Raw genomic sequence first — 26,060 nt, forward strand, 5'->3', positions numbered from 1 at the left:
CTTAGTAAGATCTATCTCAAAATTCTTTTTTAAAAAAGGCTATCCATGTTTATAGCAGCACAATTTGTAATAGTCAAAATATGGAGCCAACCTAGGTCTCCATCAACAGATGAATGGACCGCAAAATTATGGGAAATACACACAATAGAATTCTACTCAGCAATAAAGAACAAATTTATGTCATTCGCAAGAAGATGGAAAGACCTGGAGAACATTATGTTAAGTGAGATTAGCCAGAAAGATAAGGAACATATGTTTTTTCTAATATGCCCAAACTAGGAAGCATTAGAAATCCAGAGGGAGTCCAAATAATGGAGGGGAAACCTCAGCAAAGCTAGAAAGGAAGTACAGAAGAGGAAGAAGGCTGAGGTTGATTAATGGAGGAGCTACATTCGAATATATGTATAAGTGTGAATGTAGCATGGTTAACCTGGGCACTCATTGTTAGAACAGGGAAGGAGAAGCAGAGGTGGGGGATTAGGGCACCAAGCACTGTGTGAAGGTATGCCATTTTCAATATGATCCACATAAAAATAAAATAAAATAAAATAAAAAAGGCTACAGACACAGCTCAGTGGTAGAGCAACCCTGGGTTCAATCCAGTTACAAAAAAAAAAAAAAAAAAAGCAGGAGCTGGGATTCCAATCACTGCAGAGCTGCCATGCAAAGGCAACCTCTAAACCTTTGGCCATGAGAAAGAAATAGGCTTCTTATTTGAAATTTTGCCACAAGTAACCAAACCTAGTTAGTTTTCAGTTCATATGTTATAATTAGATTCAATCCACTCCTAGCTTATCCACCAATAATATTATCTAAGCCAGGTGCAGTGACGCATATCTGTAATTCCAGTACTTGGGTGACTAAGACAGGACAATTGCAGGTTCAAGAACAGCCTCAGGAAGTAGTGAAGCTCTCATCAACCTAGCAAGACCCTGTTTCAAAATAAAAACAAAAGGTTGGGTGTGGTGGTGCCTGCTTGTAATCCCAGCATTTGGGAGGTGGAGACAGGAGGATAGCAGTTCCAGGACAGCCTCAGCTACTTAGTGAGGCCCTCTACAACTCAGTGAGACCCGGTTTCAAAATAAAAAATAAAAAATAGGGCTGGGAGTGTAGCTTGGAGGTAGAATGCCCCTGGGTTCTGTCCCTAGTATCGAAAAAAGAAAAATAAAAAAATAAAATCTGGCTGGGGTGTAGCTCAGAGGTAGAAAGCCCCAGGTTCAATCCCCAATACTAATATATATAATAATTATACTATAGATAATATTAATATTAATATCATAACTAATATTAGTTAATACATAGGGCTTCAATAAATAGACCAAATTCTCTGGCCTGAAAACACTAAGTTATTCAGTCTTGGGAAAAACCTTCTAGCCAAACAGGTAAAATGCTCATTATTCCCTTTCCCAGCTACTTATCTGCCTAAATAAGTATGTGCCTGTGCTTATGATTATAGTCCAATATATTTGTCCTTTAAAAGGTTAACTCCAGTGTCTGTAAATTAACATTCATAATTTTGTGAACATCTATAATTCTGGAACAGAAACCCATAAAATGTACACATACTCTATGCTTCAACCCACAGGATTACCTGAATCATTTTTAATATATTAACATAATTATTGAGAAATTTTAATGAAAAGTATCTTAATATTTAATACTACCCTAAGAAGACTTACCGAAACAAATACATAAAAATTAGGGGGACTTAATCCTGATATGACTCAGCTCACCTCCCCATTAAGCTAGACTAAAATGCTTAAGCATGGTACAGACACATCCAAAGTGCACCTTTGTTCTTCTTCTATTGATCTTCACATTCTATTCCACTAAACTTGGACAAGCAGAGATGAATTAAAACATGTTTTTCAAAGTGGAGTACAACAAAAAATAATAGCTTCGGTATTCAAAGGTTCAATTACACTGAATCCGATCATCAGAACAAATAATAGTGAAAGAACAGGCTCACTTCTTTGTTCCTAAGGTATTTCAGAATAACAAAAAAGTACTGGTAGCATAAACAAAGAGACACAGATGAATTTTAATGTAATAACTACTGGCCCTAGTACACAGAACAAAGCCACCTGATTTAAAAAATAAATAGCAATATTCAATAGTCATTCTAATGGCAGATAATACCCTGTGGCTATTCTCTGCTTGTTTATCCTTTAATATAATCAAAATTTCACTTGAAAGGCAGCAGCAACTTGAGAAATCATAAACAGGAGCTTCTCTCCTTGCTGCTTTAAATTTGCATTCACAGTGCCAATGTTTTTTTTTTCCTCCTGTGAATAGAGTAAAAAATTTATAGGCAAAGACAGAAAATGCAAAATGAATTTTTCCTAAGAAGGTTTACTGTGAGATATCATATATCATCTATATTGTGTATATAGAATAAATATAAGCCACTTCCCCACCCCAAACTACTCAGCAATGGTTTATTTATTAAAAGCTGGAAAGAGATTAAATTAAAACATTCTAAGATGGTTAACCAATAGAAATAAGAATTCAGTATTTGATTTATAAACTGCCTTTGGAGTCTTCTTTCTTCTTTTTTTAATTCTCATTATTCAAAACTGGTAAGTAGCAAAAATTAATATGCATTAAAAATGCAATTTTCAATGGTTGAAAATTAGTTAGATTGACCTGAAACTTATCTTTGACCAGTACAATACTAGACAAAAATGCCTGATGCTGACTACTCTTACCTATATCAAAAATTCATTCAGAAGGAAAAGAAAATGAGAAAGGCCAAGAGGAGTGAATACTCTAGCCACACAGCACCAGGAACACATCTCTAGCTACACAAGTTGGGCTTATTGCTCCTTGTAACTAGGAAGAATGTGCACCTCTGGGAACCCTGGGGTGTTACATCAAGAGGGTGTTAGAAAAAACTTAATAGGATATGGGCCTGTGTGCTTTGGGGAAAGGTTCAAGAAAGTGAAGTTTTGCCTTGAATTGGATACTGCTGGGAACTGGGGTAATTCTATGATGCTACAAATTCTATGTACTTGTAAGAGCCTATGATTCTTAAGAAATATTGAGGCAGAAAGAATAAAGCAAGGCAAAGCTGTAATTTATAAAGAAGCACAGTCATTCATAGAAACCAGGATGAAGACAGGTTTGATCAGTTTTGTGACCTGACTAATGTTCAGGCATGACTGCAGAGTAGCCTTGTTTTTGTCTTGATCCAGGAACATGAGATGAATTTAACTAATGTCCATGCTCTGTAAAAACTTTTTATGTTCAATGGGAGAACAACACAGCCCAGCTAGAAATGCCAGGCCAACTCTAAGAAACACCAAGGTTGAACTGATAGTTTTAGGCCAGTTCTTAGCCATCGGGAGCTGCCTATCTCTTTCTCACAGGAAATCATAACCTGATAATAGATGTAACAAAACGAACAAAAAGCAATGATATGATCATAAGAAAACAATGAGAAAGATACAGATTGTGAAATCTTTTTAAAAACAACTGTCCAGCCGGGCGTGGTGGCACACGCTTGTAATCCCAGCGCTTGGGAGGCTGAGACAGGAGGATCGCACAGGTTCGAAGCCAGCCTCTACTTAGTGAGGCTCTCAGCAACTTGGTGAGACCCTGTTTCCAAATAAAATATAAAATAGGTCTGGGAGTGTAGCCTGGAGGTAGAAAAGCCCCTGGGTTCCACCCCCAGTACCTCCAAAAAAAAAAAAAAAAAACTGCCCTATATGCTGCTAAAATGTCAGTGTTTCTGGGCTGGGGTGGAGCTCAATGGTAGAATAGTTAACTAGCTTGTACAAGACCCTGGATTCAATCCCCAGCATCACACACACATACAAAACAAACTGTCTCATAACTGCCCTACACTTTAAATACGTCAGTATCATGAAAGAAAAAGTGCATACAGATTATTGGGATTAAAGACAAACCAAATGAGGCATGATTGTGGATCTAAAAAATTAAAAAGACATTTATAGGACAAGTGGGGAAACTTGAATATTATGGCCTATTTCATAACATTACTGTATCAATGTTAAATTTCATGGGTGTGATATGGTATTGTGATTATAGAGAAATATGGGAAATGGGGGTGAAATGTCACAATATCTGCAACTTATTCTGAAATAATTTAGGAAGAAAAAACAAGGGACATGCATACACACAGAAAAATATAGAAAATGTGGCAAAATGAACTCAGGAAAAATGTTGTTTTCAGGTTTTCAGTTTTCAGTTGGTCACTATAAACTATTCTTTTGTATTCTTCCTGTAAATGTGAAAAACTTTGCAACCTAAAAAAAAGAAGAAAAATAAAATGAGGTAAGTGGCATATTGATAAGCTGTAGAACTGGAAGGGGAAAACAACTAAAAAATATTATTATTTATTATGCTAAATAAATATCCTTCCTTTAGGATATTTATTTTTAGTTAAATATCCTAAAGGAAGCATGGAGAACTTGACAAAAGAAGAGACATCTAAAAGCCTGCAAGGCAAACTTCACAGTGGAGCAGTAGAAAACCAAAAGAGAGACAGAAGAGGACGGAAGAGTAAAGGAATGGTAAACTAACCCAGCAACAGATAATACCTAATACTAGCTAGTTTGTGTCAAGCATGAGCTACTCACATTACAGATATAATCTTCAGATTCTTTTGGCATTCATTCTGCCAAAGGTGATCTATAGATTCAATGCAATTCCTATTAAAATACCAATGACATACTTCATAGACCTAGAAAAATCAGTCATTAATTTTATATGGGAAAAGAAAAGACCCAGAATAGCCAAAGCAATCCTCAGCAATAAAAACCAGGCAGAAGGTATCACAATCCCAGACTTCAAATTATACTATAGAGCAACAGTAGTAAAAACAGTATGGTATTGGCACAACAACAGGCAGACTGACCAGTGGAAGAAAATAGAAGATATAGAAACAAACCCACATATCTATAGTCAACTGATCTTTGACAAAGGGGCCAAACTCATATGCCGGAGAAAAGACAGCCTTTTCAACAAATGGTGCTGGGAGAACTGGCTATCCATTTGTGGAAAGATGGAACTAAATTGTTACCTCGCACTGTGCACAGGAATCAACTCGAGATGGATCAAAGACTTAGAAATTAGACCAGAGACTGTGAAGTTATTAGCAGAAGGCATAGGCTCAACACTTCAACATACAGGCACAGGCAGTAATTTTCTCAACAAGACATCTAAAACGCAGGAAATTAAAGCAAGAATTAACAAGTGGAATGGCATCAAACTAAAACATTTCTTCTCATCAAAGGAAACCATCAAGAACCTAAAGAGAAAACCTACAGAATGGAAGAAGATCTTTATCAACCACCACTCAGAATAGAGGGCTAATATCCAGAATATACAAAGAGCTCAAAAGACTACACTAGCAAAACAAATAATCCAATCAAGAAATGGGTAACTGAACTGAATAGACACTTCACAAAAGAAGAGCTACAAATGGCCAATAGATACATGAAAAGATGTTCAGCATCATTAGCCATCAGGGAGATGCAAATCAAAACTATGCTGAGATTCCATCTAACCCCAATCAGAGTGGCAAGCATAAAGAAATCAAATAACAACAAATGCTGGCGAAGATGTGGGGAAAGAAAAACTCTTTTACACTGTTGGTGGGGGTGCAAACTCATTCAGCCGCTATGGAGATCAGTGTGGAGATTCCTTAGAAAACTGGGAATAGATCCACCATATGATCCGACTATACCTCTCCTGGGTATTTTTGCAAACAGGTTGGAATCAGAGAACTACCGTAACATATGCATACCCATGTTCATAGCAGCACAATTCATAATAGCCAAAATATGGAACCAACCCAGGTCTCCATCATCAGATGAATGGATTGCAAAATTATGGGAAATACACACAATGGAATTCTGCTCAGCAATAAAGAAGAACAAAATCATGTCATTCGGAAGAAGATGGAAAGACCTGGAGAAATTAAGTGAGATCTACCAAGCACAGAATGAGAAGGGACTTATGTTTCCTCTAATGTGCCCAAACTAGGGAGTATTAGGGATACCAGAGGGATTCCAGACAATAGAGGAAAAACCTCACCAAAACTAGAATGGAAGGATGGGAAAGGGAGAAGGCTGAGGTTGATTAATGAAGGAGCTACATCAGAATTTGTGTAAAAATATAAATATAGCATTGGTTGACTTGGACACTCATTGTTGGGAGGGGGAAGGGGTAGTGAGAGGGAGGGAGGGCACCAAGCACAGTTTAAATGTATGCCATTTTCAGTATGTTCCACATTAAAAATAATAATAATAATAAATTAAAAAAAGAACAGTATGACATTAACCCTATCTTACCAACAAGAAACTACACTTGAGCTGGGCATGGTCACACACTTATAATCCCAATACTTGGGAAGCTGAGACAGGAGGAGCACAGGTTCACAGCCAACCTTAGGAACTCAGTGAGGCCCTCTTCAATTTAGTGAGACCCTGCTTCAAAATAAAAAATAAAATAGGGTAGGGATGTAGCTCAGAGGTCGATTGCCCCTGGCCTCAATCCTAGTACAAAAAAAAAAGAAAAGAAAAGAAGAAAGGAGAAAGAAAAGGAAAGGAAAGAAAAAAGATACTAGATTTGGATGTTAATTTGTATAAGATCACACTGCTAGTGAATAGTGGACAGAAAATTTGGGTCTGAATCTATCTGATCACAAAAGGTAGACTCTTTCAACTATAACACTATAACAGGAACTACATCTCTGATGATTCTATAAATTACAATAAGAATCCTTTGCTGAAGAGTTTTATTTACTGAAAATGTGAAAGAAGCTAAAAAGATGAATAATTAGTCAGTATCTCCCTCCACAGGACCACAGCTGTTGCCTACAGGGTTCACTATGGTTATCGAGTATAACAAATGGGCTATACCATTTGGTGAAAGAGATAAATTGCTTACTTACTAAAATTAATAAGAAACTTCCACCTTATAATATGGAAACATGCAGAGTAAGCTGAGGGTAAGCCATTAGCAGCAGACAATAAACCTAAGAACCTCAACAGAAGCCACTCCCTTTCACCCAATGACAAGCTGATTGTTTAAGAAGCCGAGGTGTGTTTCTCCCAACACTGAAGTTAAAGATGTATGAACACAGTTAAATTCCACAGGATAGTAAGTATAAGGCAGAAACTAAAAACATCCCTCCTCTCACTCCCTCAGATGTGTATACACTATAAAAATGTGTATAGGTAGGCAGGTCTTCATACAAACATGCATGTCTATTTACACATAAATGAGATCTTAATGTACATGTTACTATGAATCTATTTACTTATTTTTTTATTTATTTATTTATGGTACTGGGGATGGAGTACAGGGGCATTCTACCTTTGAGATACATCCAAAGCATGTTTTGTTTTGTTTTTAGTGGGTACTGGGGTTCCTGGAAACCCTTCTACCTCCGGGTTACACTCCCAGACATCTCTTTTTTATATTTTTATTTGGAAACAGGGTCTCTTAAGCCACAGAGGCTGGCTTTGAACCTGCACTATCCTCCTGCCTCCGCCTCCCAGGCGCGGGGATTACAAGCGTGCGCCACCACGCCCAGCCATCCAAAGCATTTATTGTTTTTTATTTTGAAATGGTCTCCCCAAGTTGCTGAGGGTCTCTTAAATCTGTGATCTACCTGGCTCAGCCTCCCAAGTACTGGGCACAGGCATATTCCACCACACTCAGCTTTCATTTGTTTTCTTTAACTTAAATATTTCCTTGGACACTTTTTCATACCAGTATTATAAATGCCTGCAGAATTCCATTAATAGCTAAATTATGGCACAGCTATATAACCATACATCAAGAAACATTCAGTTTTAGTGATCTTTCCTACACATATATTCTCATATCTACATGGGAGATATTCGTCAATGGTGATTAGATGTTTGGGGCCTAGAAATCCTTTTAGTATTCTTAAAAATTATTAAACATTTCAAAGAACCTTTATTTATATAGATTTTAGCTAATAATATTTGCCTTGCTTGAAAATTTTTAATAATTATATTAAATATTCTACATGTTAACATAAAGTGACTATTTATGAAAAATTACTCTTATAATAAAACAAAAAAAGAAGAAAAGTAGTGTTTTAGTTTACATTTTAAAAATACAAAAATAAAAAACCCACTTTTTGTGTAGGTTTAGAGGCATGAGTCTTAAAACTCCTCAGGCTATGTAATATCATAAAATTATCTGCATCTTCATAGTTAGAAGGTCACAAGTATTTAAACTTGAGAGTGGGGCTGGGGTATCACTGAGTGGTAGAAGTTGTGTTTAGCATATACCAAACTCTGGATTCAGTGCTCAATACACACACACACACACACACACACACACACACACACACACACACAGGAAAGAAAAGGGAAGGGAAGGGAAGGGAAGGGAAGGGAAGGGAAGGGAAGGGAAGGGAAAAGAGTGACAGTAAGAATATTATCACCTCCTACAGCACTTTGTTTTCTCAAGTCAGGATTGTAGTGCTTACTTCTTCCACCTCAAGACACTAAATTCCTTAAAGGACAGAGGATGTTTGAGTCAGATTACCCAGTGCCAGTTCTTTAAATGTTTTTAAATCAAATGTGCTATATGATTTCCAGATAATTAATAGACTGAAATTCATCTAAGAAGACACTATTCATAACATATTTTGGTATATTTGCTGACCACAGTAGACAGTGGTCAAGAGATAGGAACTGCAAAGACAAAGCATAATTACAACTTTAAACAGAAGTGATATTGTTATAGTTAGGTACAAAATATTCCCTAAAGAGCTCACTTAATAATATTCAGGGCTCATGTAACTGAGTCATGAAGACTGAAATCCCAGAAGTGAATAAATCCATTGTAAAGAATTTGCCTGGTGGTCCTCGGTGAGCCAACAGGGTGAGGCTGGAGGAGGTGGTCCCTGAGGGTGTGGCCTTGGGCATTATATATACAGTTCCTCCTCCCTCAGCTTACTCTCTTGCTTCCAGCCTCTGTGATGCGAGCAGTCCATGTACTCCCCTTTTCTCCACTTCCTATCACAATGTTCTGAGATCCACTGCTTCTGGTGACACATGACTGAACCCAAAGCCACAAGAAAGTAAATCCTTTCCTCTAAGTTATGTAGTCAGTCTTTTAGATAATAACTGCAGGAATGCTCATGGATGCAGGTATCAAGAAAAAAAAAGTAAAGGATAGGAACTATGAACAGAAGGCAATAGAAATAGAAATAGGAACCACCATAGACTCTGAGCTCAAAGGCCAAAAGCAAGCAATCAAAAGTTAACAGCATACCACAGAGTGATAGACCCCTAATGCTTAGTAGAGGACCACAATAAATCAAAAGCTCTATCAAAACTAATGGTTTCACCGCTGTTGACCCACTACCCACATCTCTCAATTATCTTACCCCTAGGAAAATACAAATGCTTTCTTTTTTAACTATGTACCCAAGACATCTCTATGATGTTATTTCAAGGTATCACTAAAGTCATAAATCGTATTTGTTAAGTATATATTAAAATTAAAGAATAGTAGCAATAGATTGTGATGGCTACTCCATTCCTGGACAAATGCTACTGATGTCACTCTGCTATATAAAATTCTGTACATTTGTCCCCAAATCTTGAAGAGCTGTGAAACATGCAGAACATCTTGGAGAAATCCAGTGAGTATTACAATTTTGCCACCTAGCTGAAGAAATCCCTATTCCATGTAGACTATGAACCAATGGGAAAAGTTCATTCAGAGTTCTTCCTAAATCAAAGGGAATAAGTATGAGTAGGGTCCAATCAAGAGACCAGAACCATTGAGTAATTTTAACAGAAAAGGCTTAATGTAAAAACTATGAGAGTAGAGTGATGAGAATGGTGAAAGAAAACTAAAGAATACTAAAAAGCCAGGTGTGGTGGCGCATGCTTGTAATCCCAGCATTTGGGAGGCTGACACAGAAAGATCCAGGTTTTCAGCCAGCCTCAGCTACTTAGTGAGGCCCTTTGCAACTCAGTGAGACCCTGTTTCAAAATAAAGAATAAAAATTAGGGCTGGGCTGGGGGTGGAGCTCAGAATAGAATGCCCAGGAGGTTCCATCCCCAGTACCACCAAAAAAAAAAAAAAAAAAAAAAAAGGAAAGGAAAGGAAAGCACTTAAGAAAAGAAACCATTGAAAGAGGAAACCCCTACCCTAAGGCTGGGATTCATATATTCAGGGAGAAGGTGTGATCACAGCCATTGGATAGAATAAAGTTTGCTGGGTTCCTTGAACCAGAGCTGGTCCACAGTTGTCAAAAAAAAAAAAAGAAAAAAAGACTTCCTACAGAGTTTGAGCAGGCCAGGGGTGGCAGGTGGGCCCACAGAGTAAAGATGTGAAGAAACTACTCAGAAATAAAGCAATGAAGGCCTGAAGAGGTCACAAGACACAACCTGCTAGAGCAAAGATAAGCCAAGGCTGTCAGACAGTCATGGAGCAAGCAAAAGAGCCACCAGGAGCCCACTCAGCAGCAGGGCAAACAGGCTGCGTCCACAGTGCCCATGCTGAGAGGGCAGAGGAAACAAACCTTCAGTGTGCTGGCAGGTCAAAGCTTAGGGACAGGCACAATGAAAGTCCAGGTACACACAAAGATTCAGAGGCTTGGAAGCCTGCTCTCCAACAGGCCTGCAGTATGTTGGGATCCTTAGCTAGGTGGTCACCAAACTGGCAGGGCCTACAAGCTTGTCAAGTGACTGTGCAGAGCTGTGTGACCAAGGCAGAATGCCTCTGGCAACCACAACAGAAGCAAGAAACAAAATCTGTGCACACTGTGAGGAAGAGAAGCTCTCTACCCTCCTGCAGCACCTTTCCAGGGTCTTCTATTTCCAAGCTTAATAATATACTCCCTATAAAGGAAAAGTGCTAGAAAAGCCTGACCTACTAATACAGAGAAAGAAATGAAAAATAAAACTTAAAGCTAAGAAGTAATAAAGGGATAACCAGTACAGCTTCTCAGAACCAAGAATTAACAATGTGAGAGCCCCAGGAATTCCAGACCAATCTTTAAAGGCTACAATTTCCCCTATGTTGATGAAAATACAGTTGAAACTAGTCATCAGAACATAATCTATTAAATTCAATGCATAAAAATTAATGTGATAGAGCCGGGCATGGTGGCGCACGCCTGTAATCCCTGCTCTTGGGAGGCTGAAACAGGAGGATCACACAGGTTCAAAGCCAGCCTCAGCTACTTGGTGAGGCTCTCAGCAACTTTGCGAGACCCTGTTTCCAAATAATTTTTTTTTTTTTTTTTGCAAGTCTAGGCATGGAACCCAGAGGCATTTGACCTCCGAGCCACACCCCCTGCCCTATTTTTTATTCTTTATTTTGAAACAGGGTCTCACTAAGTTGCAGAGGGCCTCACTAAGTAGCTGAGGCTGTCCACAAACCGCGATCCTCCGGTCTCAGCCTCCCAAATGCTGGGATTACAAGCATGCACCACCACGCCTGGCTTCCAAATAAAATATTTTTTAAAAAGGGCTGAGAGTATAGCCCAGAGGCATAAAGCCCCTGGGTTCCACCCCCAGTACCACCAAAAAAAATTAATGTGATAAAGAAATAGGTATTTATTAGAGACAATAAATGCTATAAAAGGAAAAATCCTTTATCAATGGCAACTCATATAAAATTAAAAGATAACAAGGATTATAGTTCAGTTTTACTGAAAAAAGATGGATTATCTAAAAAGTTATCTTAAAAAAGATATGTATCCATCCAAAACAAAAGTAATATGAAGCATCTTCTGACATTTCATGCAAATAAAATTGTCTTATGGATTTTTTTTTTTTTGTGGGTCTGGGGATGGAACTCAGGGGCATTCTACCTCTGAGCTACACCCCTTGCCCTATTTTTTTTAATTCTTTATTTTGAAACAGGGTCTCACTGAGTTGCAAAGGGCCTCACTAAGTAGCTGAGGCTGTCTGCAAACCATGATCCTCCGGTCTCAGCCTCTTGGATGCTTGAATTACAAGAAAGTGCCACCACACCTGGCTAAGATTTTTAAATTTATAATAATCTTCCAAGAAAACATAGGAATTGAGAAACTGATCTAATTAAGACTAAAACACCAAAATCAGTAGAAGGGATAAACATATAACTGAACATATAAAAACTGAACACAAAAAATTGACCAAAAAAATAACTCCCATTCAACATGCTCCTCATAAATGGTGTTGCCTGGGGTTCACAGCATTCACCAACTCCTTGGAGTCTAGGGGTAGGAAGATGGAGGGTGACATGACTGGGTCCCAGACCTACACCTCCAAAGCCATGTTTCTAAATACCTGTGCCCTGATCGTCAGCTTAATTTCACCATCATCCTCACCTCTATTTTCACCACTACTATAACTCTCACAAGAAATTTCACAGAAGGTAAACGGTTCTGAAGACTACTAGTAGTGCCCATGTCCTCTATCCTCATGCACTGGCCCTTGACCCTGAGGCTGTGCTCCTACCCCTTGTTTCCACACCTTTATGTGGTTGATTCTCACATATCTGTCCATGATGGGATTCAATAAAGTTCATGTTTAATGAAAAGGAAAAAAAGATACTTGCTATAAAGCCTTTTATCATATTGAAGATCAGGAAATACACACAATGGAATTTTACTCAGCAATAAAGAAAAACAAAATCGTGTCATTTGCAAGAAGACCTGGAGAACATTATGTTAAGTGAGATCAGCCAAGCACAGAACAAAAAGGGACATATGTTTTATCTAATATGCCCAAACTAGGGAATATTAAGGATACCAGAGGGACCCCAGATAATGGACAGGAAACCCCAGCAAAGCTAGAAAGGAAGGCTAGGAAGGAAGAAGGCTGAGGTTGATTAACTGGAGCAGCTACATTCAAATATGTATATAAGTGTGAATATGGTCAACCTGGACACTCATTGTTGGTGGGGGGGAAGCAGTGGGTGTGGCACCAAGCACTGTGTGAATGTATGCCTTTTCCAATATGATCCACATTAAAAAAAATAGAATAAAAAAAAAACCAACATTTCTGCAATATGTTTACATATATGTACACAAATACTTATGCACAGACACATGTATATATATATAGGTTTTCAAAAGAATATAGGTATACGGTTTGTATAAGAATGTAAGAATGTAATGTGTATTATACACACATATGTATATAAATTCATTGCTTGAGCCAGCATGGTGTTACACTGTAATCCAAGTTCTTGGGAGGTTGAGACAAAAGATCTCAGGTTTGAAGCTAGCCTCAACAACTTAGCAATATGCTTGGCAATTTAGTGAGACTGTATTTCAAAATAAAAGATACAATAGCACTGGGAATATAGCTCAAAGTCAGACTGCCCCTGGTTTCAATCCCCAATATCATTAATAAATAAGTAAAATATGCATTGTTTACTAGCTCTGGCTGCAGGAAAGAGCTTAGAGGCAAGTCACAATGAGCATACTTCACAAAGCATATGTTCTCTGTAGCAGCCAGGGTCCAGCCATAAAACAGAATCCAAACAGCTATTTGAACATATATGACTTTAAAGAAATTACCAACTGTCCCAGTAACAAAATAAGCATACTAATTTCAGGAAACCTGGAGGAAACAATAGGAAAGAAAATACCTAAGCTGCCTTTAATCCTACCACCCAAGGAGCTTTTGCTAATACTGGTTTGTATCTTACTATTCTTTTTTCTTTGTAAATATATACTCCAAACATTTATTTAAAAAAAAACACACACACACAAAAGTAATTATTAACTATTTATAAAGAATTAACTATTAGAAGGAAATAAAAAAAAAAAAAGAACTAAGGAATGCCTGGAGTTAAAGAGGGGGAAACCAAGGGAAGTATCTGGGAGAGTTGTTTCGTTTACAAGAATGGAATTTAGATCTTACTAGAGACAGGGTGCTGCAGCCCACTGAATTAGAGAAGTTAGCTGCCCCAGCCATGTCTGTTCTTCATAATAGAAAGGCCAGAAGTGATGGACAAAAAAATCAGGCTGGAAATGGCAAACAGGAAGCCTCTGCTATGGCACCAGCAGGCCCCGGCTGGAAGGCAGAGAGCCTCAGGCGAGAATCAACAAGATTTAGCAGAGAATGAGTTCCACCAAGTATCCCACACTAGCAATGCAGAGCAAGAGGAACAGAGGTGTTCCAAAGCTTTGCCTCCTACAGTGTCCCTCCAACGCCTTCTACTGACTACACTCATCCACAGGAACTGGAAAAAGAGGTCCAATAAGGCAATGAAGGGCAGATTTCAAGCTGAAATGCAATAAATTGATCCCTGGTATCGTGTCTAGTGCAACTGCCCACAAAAGGCAAAGAGACTCCTTAAAGAAATGACAGATTCTAGGGCTGCGGCAGAATAAATTCAAGCCGAACACTGAACATCTCGTTACACCTTAAAATAGAAAGTACTAAAATAAAAAAGAGAGAAAAAATGTGATTAGAGCAAGTTACAAGGACATAGAAGCCAGATTTAAAAAGCTGGTCAAAGATGGGATAATTTGAAAAACAAAAATGTACCACCATGCCCAGCCATCACTTTTATTAAATTACCATTTCAAAACACTTACCAAATACTATTCCTTTAGCAAATGGAGGAAAGAGTTCTGAATGTCGGAACAAGTTTTTGTGAATTTGCCATAGTTCTTTATGAAGTTTCTTAAAATCACTGTATCTCTTCCACACGATTATCTGTGGGGGGGAAAAAATACTAAGTGTATATTTTAACAACAAATAATTTTCTCTTGAAAGTTTTCAAAACTGTCAGGCAAAGCAAACATATGTTCTAACCCATAGAGTTAACTGTCTGAAATTAACTAATAACTGCTTGAAAAATAAAATCAAGCCGGGCGTGATGGCGCACGCTTGCAATCCCCGCGCTTGGGAGGTGGAGACAGGAGGATCGCACTGGTTCGAAGCCAGCCTTGCTTGCTTAAGAGACCCTGTTTCCAAATAAAATATAAAATAGGTCTGGGAGTGTAACCCAGAGATAGAAGAGTTTCCAGGAACCCCAGTACCACCAGGAAAAATAAAAATAAAAAATAAAATCAATAATCCTTCCTCATACTGTTGTCTTGGTTTTTTAATTTCATTTTAAACAAATACTATTCTATTCATATTGGAAAAATATTTAACCTGGTACCAAAAAAGTATATACTATGTAAAATGTCATTTAATCTCTTCAAAAAAAAACAATTTCTATTAGTGTAGAAATGAGTTAAATGTCAAACATGTATTCTATCTCAAAAATAACATTATAAAAACACAAAATAAGCCGGGCATGATGGTGCACACTTGCAATCCCAGCATTTGGGAGGCTGCGACAGAAGGATCGCAGCTCGCAGACAGCCTCAGCTACTTAGTGAGGTCATTCACAATTCAGTGACACCCTGTTTCCCAAAATAAAAAGACTTAAAAATAGGGCTGGGGGTGTAGCTCAAAGGTAGAACACCTCTGGGTTAAATCCCCAGCACCACAAAAAAATAACTAGTTTAGGCCAATTTTTAAACTCAAAGGACATACTCAACATTTGCATAAAAGAATAAATAAACTGAGTAATACTGAAGAAGAAATGCTTGTATAGCGATTAACATAAAATTATATATTTCTTAACTTTTTTCTAAATCTCAATTTAAACTAGCAAAAAGATTTTTGGGGGCAAGATGAATACTGATCAGAAGACCATTTAAACTAGTATATTTCAAAACACAAAATAATAGCCACTTAGATTAGATAACAAACAAGTAAGTTTGCCTTCATTAGTCTGAATTATATAACTTCACTTGGATAAAATTAGAAAAAAGGAAAACACAAAGGATTTGACACACAGCTTTAATATCGCTGAGTCAGCCCTTCAGTCTCCACAAAATAGAATAAAACTGAATTTTAAATTGTTACTTAAGTGTACTGTTTCTTTTCAGACTAATTACCTCATTTCTAATAAATCCTCAGTACAACTGAATGTGACATTAATGATCAAATAGCAGCCAAGGAAAACAAACAAACAAAAAAACTTACTCTAGGTATGAAATTCTTAGTGGGGGGGGGGGATTGAACCCAAGGGCTTCTATCTCTGAGCTATACCCCAGCCCTTTTTATTTTTTCATTTTTTATTTATTTTTATTTTTGGTGGTACTGGGGATGAAACCCTTCTACCTCCAGGCTATACTCCAAGACCTATTTTATATTTTTATTTGGAAACAGGGTCTCTTAAACCAGCGAGGCTGGCTTCAAACCTGTGTGATCCTCCTGTCTCCGGCTCCCAAGCACGGGGATTACAAGCGTGCGCCACCACACCCAGCTATTTTTTGTTTTTGAAACAGAGTCTTATGAGATTGCTGCGTCTCAGTACATAGCCGAGGCTGTCCTCAAACCTGTGAATCTCCTATCTTAATCTCCTAAATACTGGGATTAGAGGCAAGAGCCATCACACCTGGCTATTATAAAATTATTTACCCAAGTCTGTCATACTATCAAAATTCTACCTTGATTAATATATTTTTTGTTTTTAAAATTGTTAGAACCCTGGGAGGCTAGGCTGCTTATATGCATTTATGTAAACAAACTGCTTTCTCCTAGTGTTTTGCTTTTACTCATTTACACAACAATAAAAAGCCACCAAAACAAGTATTTTCACAGCTCTACTTTGTGCTAGGCACCATATTGTCAAAGATGAAAAGATGAGAAACAGGGTCCCTGCTTCAAAGACTGCATAGTCTTGTTAGGAGGAATAAGCCAGACAATACATACATCACCAGGCAGCCTAGTCAATGTGGAGGGACAGCGCAATGTTACAAAGGGGCCTAAACCAGCCTGGATATCAGAGAAGGCCCCACAGAAAGGGTTGCCTGAAAAGAAGCAGTCATCAGAGCAAAAATATATAGGGTAAAGAAGAGGCTGGGAGTGAGGTGCTTTAAAAGCCAGAAACATGCCAAAGGTGTACTACTAAAATTTTGGCCTTTGCAGTTAACTAGGTAACTGCTAGTATCATTCCCTCAATTGAGAAGCTAGAAAGAAGCAGCTGTACTGCCAGACGTGGTGATGCACGCTTGTAATCCCAACATTTGAGAGGCTGAGACAGGAGGATGGAGGCTCGAGGACAGCCTCAGCTTCTCAGTGAGGCCCTTTGCAACTCAATGAGACCCTGTTTCAAAATAAAGAATAAAAAATCAGACTGGGGGTGTAGCTCGGATGTAGAGTGCCCCCGGGTTCCATCCCCAGTACCTCAAAAAAAAAGAAAAAAATAGAAGCAGTACTAAAACAAAGGAGTTCTGCTTTAGATACCTGTTTAGATGCCTGTGGGGCATCTAATTGCACATACACAGATTTGGAGATTACGAACAAAATCTCTTCGTTTTGGAGCCATCAGGAGATACGAGGTAATCATTCAAGAGAGGTTCCTAGTGTTCCTAATGAGGTAAGGATTCTAAGAGAATGAGAGGGACGCTAACATGAAAGGACCAGGCAGAAGGAACACAAGACTAAGTACAAAGTGTTTGAGAAGCTGGCTGTGTTGGGAGATAGACCACTAGGATACAGAAAGATTTTATTTTCAAATGGAAGTGAATGAGACAAATGCTGGTAGCAAAAAATAGATCAAATAAAAGATAGGACAAGAGGAATTGATGGGGTCAAGCCAACACCTGAAAGCCAAGTCTCAGGACAGTGAGAACACAGTGATTTTAGCTATCATACTTTTCACTTCTCTGTAGTTTCCAATCTTGATACATGCACATAATTCTGTCATAGGAAAAAGGGATGATTTTATATTTTAAAAATATATCAAGATAAGGCAGCACTACCCTGCCAAGGGATCAGGAGGATGATGGGTTGAGGGGCTTATAAAAGCAATGTCTTCCCAGGCATACTGCTGCAAGCATGTAATCCCAATACTTGAGAGGCTGAGACAGGAGGATCGCAGGTTTAAGGCCAGCCTCAGCAACCTGGTGAGAACCTGTTTCAAAATTAAAAAAAAAAAATAGGGCTGGGGTCTAAATCAGAGGTAGAATGCACTTGGGTTTAATCTCCAGTACCTCTGGAGGGGGAAAAATATTTCTTTTACAAGTTAAATACTATGATGAACAAGGTAGTACATAAGGTTAAGGCTATTACAACTCTTAAGGGGCAAAATTTAACAATTTAATCGCAATAATGATTCAAATACCAGAATTCGTAAACCAGTGCATAGTCTATCAAAGCAAAAACTAGAACTGCCACTGCCAACATGAGGACCTGTGCTTTTACTTGGTACCTTCATTTAGCCACTATGCATTCCTTACTAGGAATACGGAACAGAAACACCCAAGGGATCACAAAATGCCACTGCCTCCTTTTCTTCTTACTTCTTTTAAATTCTGAAGTTTCCAGAGATCTTCAGAAAAGAATAGTGAACAAAAGTACACTTCTAATACATCAGCAAGTACTGATATTCATATCGGAACTATAAAAAGTCCCCAAAGACACATGTGAAAATTATTTCCTCTAATAAATGTCTTGATACTTTCCCATTAGAAAAAAATAAATGTATATCTATTGCTTTATTGAACCACACCTGAATAATTTCTTGTTCATTAAAAGTCACTCTGAAGAAACTATCAATACAAATTAATTCTGTGACAACCATATATGGACTATAAATTCAAATAAAAGATCAGTAACTTTCTTTTAACTCTACTTTTAACTTTCTTCTTTTAGCTCTCCTTTTAACTTTTAATGTAGTATTTTAATTTTGCCAGGTCATCTTTACATGCAACCAATATCACTTCCATACAACAAGTTTAACAACTAGCTTAGAGATTTTCTTTCCCTCTATTCAAGAGCATTTTCCTTCCCTTGATACACTTCTAAGTATACATCTATTTTCTAAAACTCTATTATGAAAGAATGTAAAGTTTAGAAATTTCTGATATGAAACATAAAACATCCTTAGTCCTTTTCCTTTCCCAAATTTCATCCATGAAATATGCTGCCTGTTGAGAAATGGCTACAGGCTATTGTGTGTGTGTGCGTGTGTGTGTATCATTGGGGACTGAACCCAGGGGCATTCTACCTCTGAGCTACACTCCTAGCCCTATTTATTTTTTATTTTGAAACAGGGTCTCACTGGGCCTCTCTAAGTTGCTGAGGTTGGTATCGAACCTGCAATCCTCCTGACTCAACCTCCCAAGTACTAGGATTACAAGTGTGCGCCACCATGCCCAGCATTCAGGTTACTATTTTAAAAGGTGAGAGAGGGAGGTGCAACTTCATCCCCTTTCTCACCCTTCTTCAGGCTGCACATGTTCTAAAGGATCTACTGAAAGAGAGGCCACAGATTAACTATTTCCTTGTTTCTTTTTTTCTGTTACTGAGGAGCACTCTACCACTGGGCTGCATCCCCAGTCCCTTTTTAAATTTTTCATTTTGAGACAGGGCCTGCCTAAGTTGCCCTGGCAGGCCTTTCACTTGCAATCCTCCTGCCTCCGCCTCCCATATAGCTCAGATTACCTTGTTTTTCTTAATAAATAAAAAGTTAAAAGAAACTTTAAAAATTCTTTTTTAAAAAAAGAAAAGCTATCTCAGATCATTTTAATTTACTACAAGTGAATTTTTTTAGTTTTCTTAAGAAAACACTCAGATCTGGTGCCATGTGCCAATTTATATAGAAAAGAAAAACAGTTTTATCAGGAGAGCACATCATTAGCCCTACATTTGGCTGGACTAATAGTACATTTACTAGTCCTCAATAACTCTTGTGAAGCCTAACTATAGTCTAAAGCAGTAACTAAACAAAATAGGAAAACAAGCAAGAGAGTGAAAGGAAAGGACATGGAAACAGCCGAAGTAGTGAGTTTCTCTCCTAAAGGAGAATCCCAATGTTTAAATAAAGTAAAGGAGAAGCTAAACATATATAATTTCAAGGTTATTCTACATTTTTAAAAACAAACTAAATAGAAAAGTTTTATTTTAAATTATACCATTTCTAACAAAGGACCATGCAATTGTCTGTCTAAAGGACACTTACAAGAGTTTTCTGATGAATGGTTCACCAACAGTTGTTATTATAAAAGAGTTTTCCCCAAAAAAGGATTGAGGAGATGGCAGAGAGTGTGTTCATGGATAGGTTGATTCAGGATTCTCCCTGGAAAAGGGGAACATCAAGCTACAGACTCCAGCACAGCAATCAGACAACGAGGTCAAGGAAACATACCCATGCTCAACTTCAACAGAGCTGTAAATTTTCAAAAGCAAAATACACTGGTTTGGGTCGTTTTCTTCAACATAATGAGTAGAATTCTAAAGAATAGTTCCTACCACCTAATATGCAAGTAGAGTACTTTAATCAGTGGTATAAATTACTTTCAGTGGCATATATCTCCTTTCCTCCCCAAAATACCAATGTTACAATATTCTTCTTGACGACTGAAGAAAAGATATCTCAAAATCCATGAGGAAAATAGTATAAAATCCCTTTAAAATGTGTATTTCATTGAACTTTTTAATCACAGGACAAAAACAAAGATCAGACACATCAAGAAAGGGTAATACATAAAATGTAAATATTTTCTAAACCTAGGGTCACACACTCAAACCAACCAGTACCAAATAATCTACTTAAATGTATGAGTCAAGCCAGGTATGCCTCTGAAGAGTAGTGGGCCTATAACTAAACAGAAATGTTATATTCCACTAAAGAGCCTTAAACTCAGTGGGGATATGGGCCAACAACAGTTTCAAAATCAGGTCTGTAAATTTACAGCATCTGTTTTAGACACTTCAGTAAAATATATATATATATAATGTCCTTCTAGTCTTAGTGTAAATGAGCAGGGATCAAAATGAAAGTAAATCAAAGTACTTTAAAAGAAACAAGCTCTTCAGTGAGGATTCCTAAAGATAGGTAACAAGCACAGATTAATTGCAAATAAAGGATTCAACAGTTTTAAGCAAAAACATAAAAAGCCATTATTTTAGAAAGAAGGAAAGAGAAAAAGGAGAAAAAAAATGCAGAGTCTGTAAAAGAACTACTAACTTAAAAGGTTAAAAAAGAAACATCTATGTTTAAAGTAGTTTTCCAAGATGTCAACATATAACATAAAAGTGGAAGCAGATAGAGACACATAATTTATTACTATAATCTTTTTAATTAATGCTGGTTATACCACTTATTTTTCACTAAACAAGCATCATGATTTTGAAATGGATAGAGCCCCTTAACTAATACTGAAATCTTACCTTGCATTTGTTACCAAGATAATTATCACTATTACACAGTCCTCATATTTTTACATATCTTAACCCCTACTTAGTAGATATGAAATGATACTTCAGCTACTTTACTGTAAACTAAAAATACTCTTCATACAAATACAAAGAGTAATATATAAATATTCAAATGATTTCTTCAATAAAGTAATTTTATCAAATATATAAAATGGAATTTTCATATGGATAAACATGTTACCTCCTGGACATCCTCTGGATTTCTTCGTGAAACAACCTAAAACAAAACATACACAGAAATATCGAATCATTATCAAAATTGAAATTTTTAAATTTGTATAATTATTTCAATCATATTTGTATACAGAAATTAATTCACTTAAAAAGAAATAATACTATATCACTTATAAAAACTCAGAAATTCAATAATTTCATTTTCTGAAACTCAGCAATATTTAAGGAAAAAAGCAGTTAAAATTAAGTACACATGCATTATGGGGACTCATAAGAGAATGCCTCTGGCCTTCATTCGTACTTAATATAGTTGTAACAAGCTTATCTACACCCCCCCCTTCCCAGCTACATATAAATTTCTCTCCATTATTTCTTATAACCATATGAATCTAGAATTACTCAATAAAGTTTCAATTAAAAAATGGCGGCCATAATGCTCAGACACACCAATATCTGTAAGAAAAGTGATCACTGACCACAAAATGAAGAAGAAATCAAAAGTAAAATAGATATAAAAGAATATATATAGAAGCATTCCAAGATCAATAATCTTAATATTCCTTGTAAAGTGGCTGGGAGTGTAGCTCAATAGCACAGCACGTGGTTACCATGCACAAGGCCTGGGTGTTTCTCATTCTCTCTCTCTCTCTCTTCTCTCCTCTCTCTCTCTTTTCTCCTCTCTATCTCTCCTCTCTCTCTCTCTCTCTCTCTCTCTCTCTCTCTCTCTCACACACACACACACACACACACACACACACACACATCTATATATAATCCCTGAGCAAAGAAGAAGATTCGTTAAAATTTCTCTGATTACAAAGGCCAAAAAGTCTGAAACCAAAGCTATTTAGAAAGACTTACTCATAAAACTTTGGGGGAAAAAATCTGGGTATTTCAATCATTGTAAGGTAGAAAAATCTCATATTAATATGCACATAAATGTTAAATTAATGAACTTGAAGCTACAGTGATATACTTTACAAAAGCAAGCAAAAATATATATCAAAAACATTAAAATGGTCACCTAAGGAAGGGAGGAAGAAAATAGATCTTTGATGACTTTAATGACCACATACCAATTAAGATCAATTCAAGATGAACTAATGAGAAAAAAGGTCCTGGATAATCAATCCGACTAATAAATCACCAAAATTAGCACACTCAAAGTAAGACTTATTCAGGTATATCTTACATTTTATAATTTGTCATTTTAAGAATGTAAAAATATGCTGAAGTATCTTACTATTCTAATCTTCCTTAACACATACAAAAATCTTTTAGGGACAAAGGAAATTGTGAGTTTGGAGTACATACTAGAAGCATATTATGAATTTTCTTTAGGTTCACTATTCCTACAATTCAAATACATGTGCTCTACATATGCAAAATAAATGAGCCGTGATATCTTCATGATGATAAAAGTAAACCAAGTTATTACCAAAAATATAGAAAACCAAAGTTGAAGTATTCTGGGGGAAAGAGGTAATTGGGGATTGAACTCAGAGAGATTCCACGAATGAGCTACATCCCCAGCCGCGTGTGTGTGTGTGTGTGTGTGTGTGTGTGTGTGTGGTACTGGTGGTGGAACCCAGGGGCTTTTCTACCTCTAGGCTATCCTCCCAGACCTATTTTATATTTTATTTAGAAACAAGAGTCTCACTAAATTGCTGAGAGCCTCACTAAGTAGCTGAGGCTGGCTTCGAACCTGTGCAATCCTCCTTTCTCAGCCTCCCAAGCGCTGGGATTACAAGCGTGCGCCACCACGCCCAGCCCCTATTTTATTTTTGAAATAGGACCTCATTAAGTTGCAGAGGGCTTCATGAAGTTGCAGAGGCTAACTACAAATCTGCGATCCTCCTATCTCAGGCTCCCAAGTACTGAGGTTAAAGGTGTGTGCCACTGCACTCAGCTGAAGTTGAAGTATGCTTATATTACCTAAGTGACAATCTTCATTCGAATTTTAGGTTTATAAGAGGAACTACTCTTTGCCCTTCAAATGCTTCCTAAGTAGAGAAATTCACTTAGAGTTCAGAAAACTGAATTAAAAGCTATTGGTAGCTATTTGTTGGGCAGAGATACAGCTCAGCAGTTGCCTAGTATGCACAAGGGCCTGGGTTCAACCTTCAGCACTGGAGAAAAAGATAAAAATTATACAAAGATATTTCTTAAGTATTATGGATCACTTTCCCCAACAGCACAAACTTAGAGAAAATCTGTGAAGTGCTATACTTTCACAATTCTCCTCTTTCTTCTTTGGTGCTTTTGCTTCTGTTTGTTCTTTACACACACACACACACACACACACACACACACACACACACACACACACACTACCCAAGAATCAGTCTTAGACTGTTAACATTCCAAGAATCATTAACATTCCAAGGACAAGTCTTAGACTGGTTTTCAGCTTCTTTTTCATTAAGAGAGTAGTTACCTACGCAATATAATTCTGTTCAAGGCACTGTGCTAGGTATGGGAGAGAAATCCTGACTTTGTACATTTATATTTGCAAAGTATTAGTAATTCATTTTATTCCTTCAACAAGCTATAAGTTAGGCAGATGTGGTCATGATGAATTCCTCTTTTGTAGGCAAAAAAATAAGGCAATACTGAGGCTTGTCTCAAGTCACACGGCTATTAATCTTCAGATTTGTGATTAAAACCCTGATTTTCTGACTCCTGTTTTAGTGTTCTTTACTATACTGTACTGCTTCCTGTATTTATCTGTGGTATTTTATCAATAATTGCTTACTAACCTCCACAAAATCCTATTAGTATTAGGTTTTGTTTGTTCTTTTCTTTTTCTTTTTCAACAAATATGAATGCCACCAGATACTGGAGTAGAATGGAGAATAGATTGGGTCTGATCTCTATACCACGTGTATAAAAAGATAATCATTTCCCCAATACATGACCAAGTTCAACCCCTAGGCACAACAGTATATGAAGCTCAGTAGTCCCACTCAGCATGTCATTTAAGTACTTAAGAATATATCCTCAAGTGAAAAACAAGAACACAAAATGATTAGAATACCATGTATTGAGTCCAAATGTTCAACAGTGACAACTCTTTTGAACTTTTTAATTCTCTTCAGTCATTAAAAACTTGATGAAAAATAAGAATATCAATCAGAAAGATGAGGGGAAAATATAGCCTATTAAGAATGAATAAAAGTAAACTCTTGGGCTCAAACTTTTATAATTTTAAAAACTATGATAATAATTACCACAAGTAATAACTCTGTAATGACTTGGATTTAGAATGTTCCCCTAGCCTTCACAGAAACAAGGTAGCAATGTTGGAAGCAGGGCTGGTTGTAATCTCAGCAGTGGATAAATCCACCGGTGCGGTGGCCTGGACCAGCAGGTGTAGCTGGAGAAGGTGGACCCTGATGGTGCCGCCTTGGCAACTATATGTGGTTCCTTCACCCTTGCTTGCTCTCTCTTGCTCTCTATATCTAAGCAATAAAGTTGTCAACAAATTATCAAAAGTTTTAAAGCAATAGTTCTTCTAACTTGAAACTCACAAATTCTCATTGCAACCATTAAGTACAAGTGGCTTAGTAAGTACCATATACATCTTGAAGAGCCTCTTGGTATAAGTCTTACTGCCAAGTCATCCTGAAAAGTAGTATCCTGAAACACTACCTCATAAACCTGTTGCTCGAGGCACCCAGATTCTTTAAAACCAGTGCTTTCAAAGGAAGAGCTTAATAATCAATTTCAGTTTACCTTATGCTATAGTTTGATTTTAAAAATGTCCTCTAAAGAGTTTACTTATTAATGTTTGGAGTGGATGTAATTGAGTCATGGGGGCTGTAATCCCAGAAGTGGATAAACCCACTGTAATGGATTTATCTGCATGGTGGCCTGGGCCAGTAAGGTGTTGGAGGGGGTGGTGGGTCCCTGGGGGAGGAGCCTTGGGGATTACATATGGTGATCCTCCACTCGCGCACGTGTGCTCTCACATTTTCTTTCTCGCTCGCTCACTCACTTGCTTCAAGCCTCCATGATAGAAGCAACACAGCCCATTTGCTCTTCCTCTCTCTGCTTCACACCACCATGCCCGAGATCCGCACTCTTACATGGGCCGAACCCAAAACCATAAGAAATTAAATCTTCTTTCTTCTACATTACATGGTTATATGGTCAGGTCTTTAGATTATAGCTGTGAGAATGCTGACCAGATTAAAAATTGTTAACAGGGAAGTGGGATTACTGCTATCTCTAAATCTGACTGTGGGACTGTGACTCTTTAAAACTGGTTTGTGAGAGAAAATTGGAAAGGCCAGAATGTGGCTGGAAAGGTAGAAGGTAGAGATGTGCTAAGGAAAACTTGAAGGGCAAAGATGACTCCATAGGGAGATGGAGTAGAGGTCACAGGTGTTACACTTTGGTAAAGCAATCTGCATTTTGCCCATGTCCTTAAACTTTGTGTGAGGCTGAATTTAATGATGGACTAATTAATAAACTGGAAGAAGAAGAAATCTCAAATCAGCAAAATCTTGCATTATGGATATTAATGTCTGCATTCAGTGAACTGTACACCAAATTTTGGGAGCAGAAAGTAGAGATTTTCTAGATTTGCACTTTGGCAGGAAAGGCAAATGTAAAACTGGAGCCCAG

At 37.4% G+C, this 26,060-nt stretch overlaps 1 protein-coding gene across 1 annotated transcript in view; it reads right to left on the reverse strand.

The window, feature by feature from the left end:
- The window catches only part of RPS6KC1 (ribosomal protein S6 kinase C1), a gene marked incomplete at both ends in the record, with an annotated part of 210,424 nt that overhangs the window by 173,791 nt on the left and 10,573 nt on the right, over positions 1-26,060 (reverse strand). Inside the window, 2 exons of the mRNA XM_080698707.1 lie at positions 14,567-14,687; positions 21,439-21,474. Of these exons, the coding sequence (XP_080554833.1) occupies positions 14,567-14,687; positions 21,439-21,474 (157 nt within the window). The remainder of the gene's footprint in view (positions 1-14,566; positions 14,688-21,438; positions 21,475-26,060) is intronic.

Source organism: Muscardinus avellanarius (genome assembly GCF_963383645.1).
Source record: "Muscardinus avellanarius genome assembly, chromosome: 7".
Classification (NCBI taxonomy): domain Eukaryota; kingdom Metazoa; phylum Chordata; class Mammalia; order Rodentia; family Gliridae; genus Muscardinus; species Muscardinus avellanarius.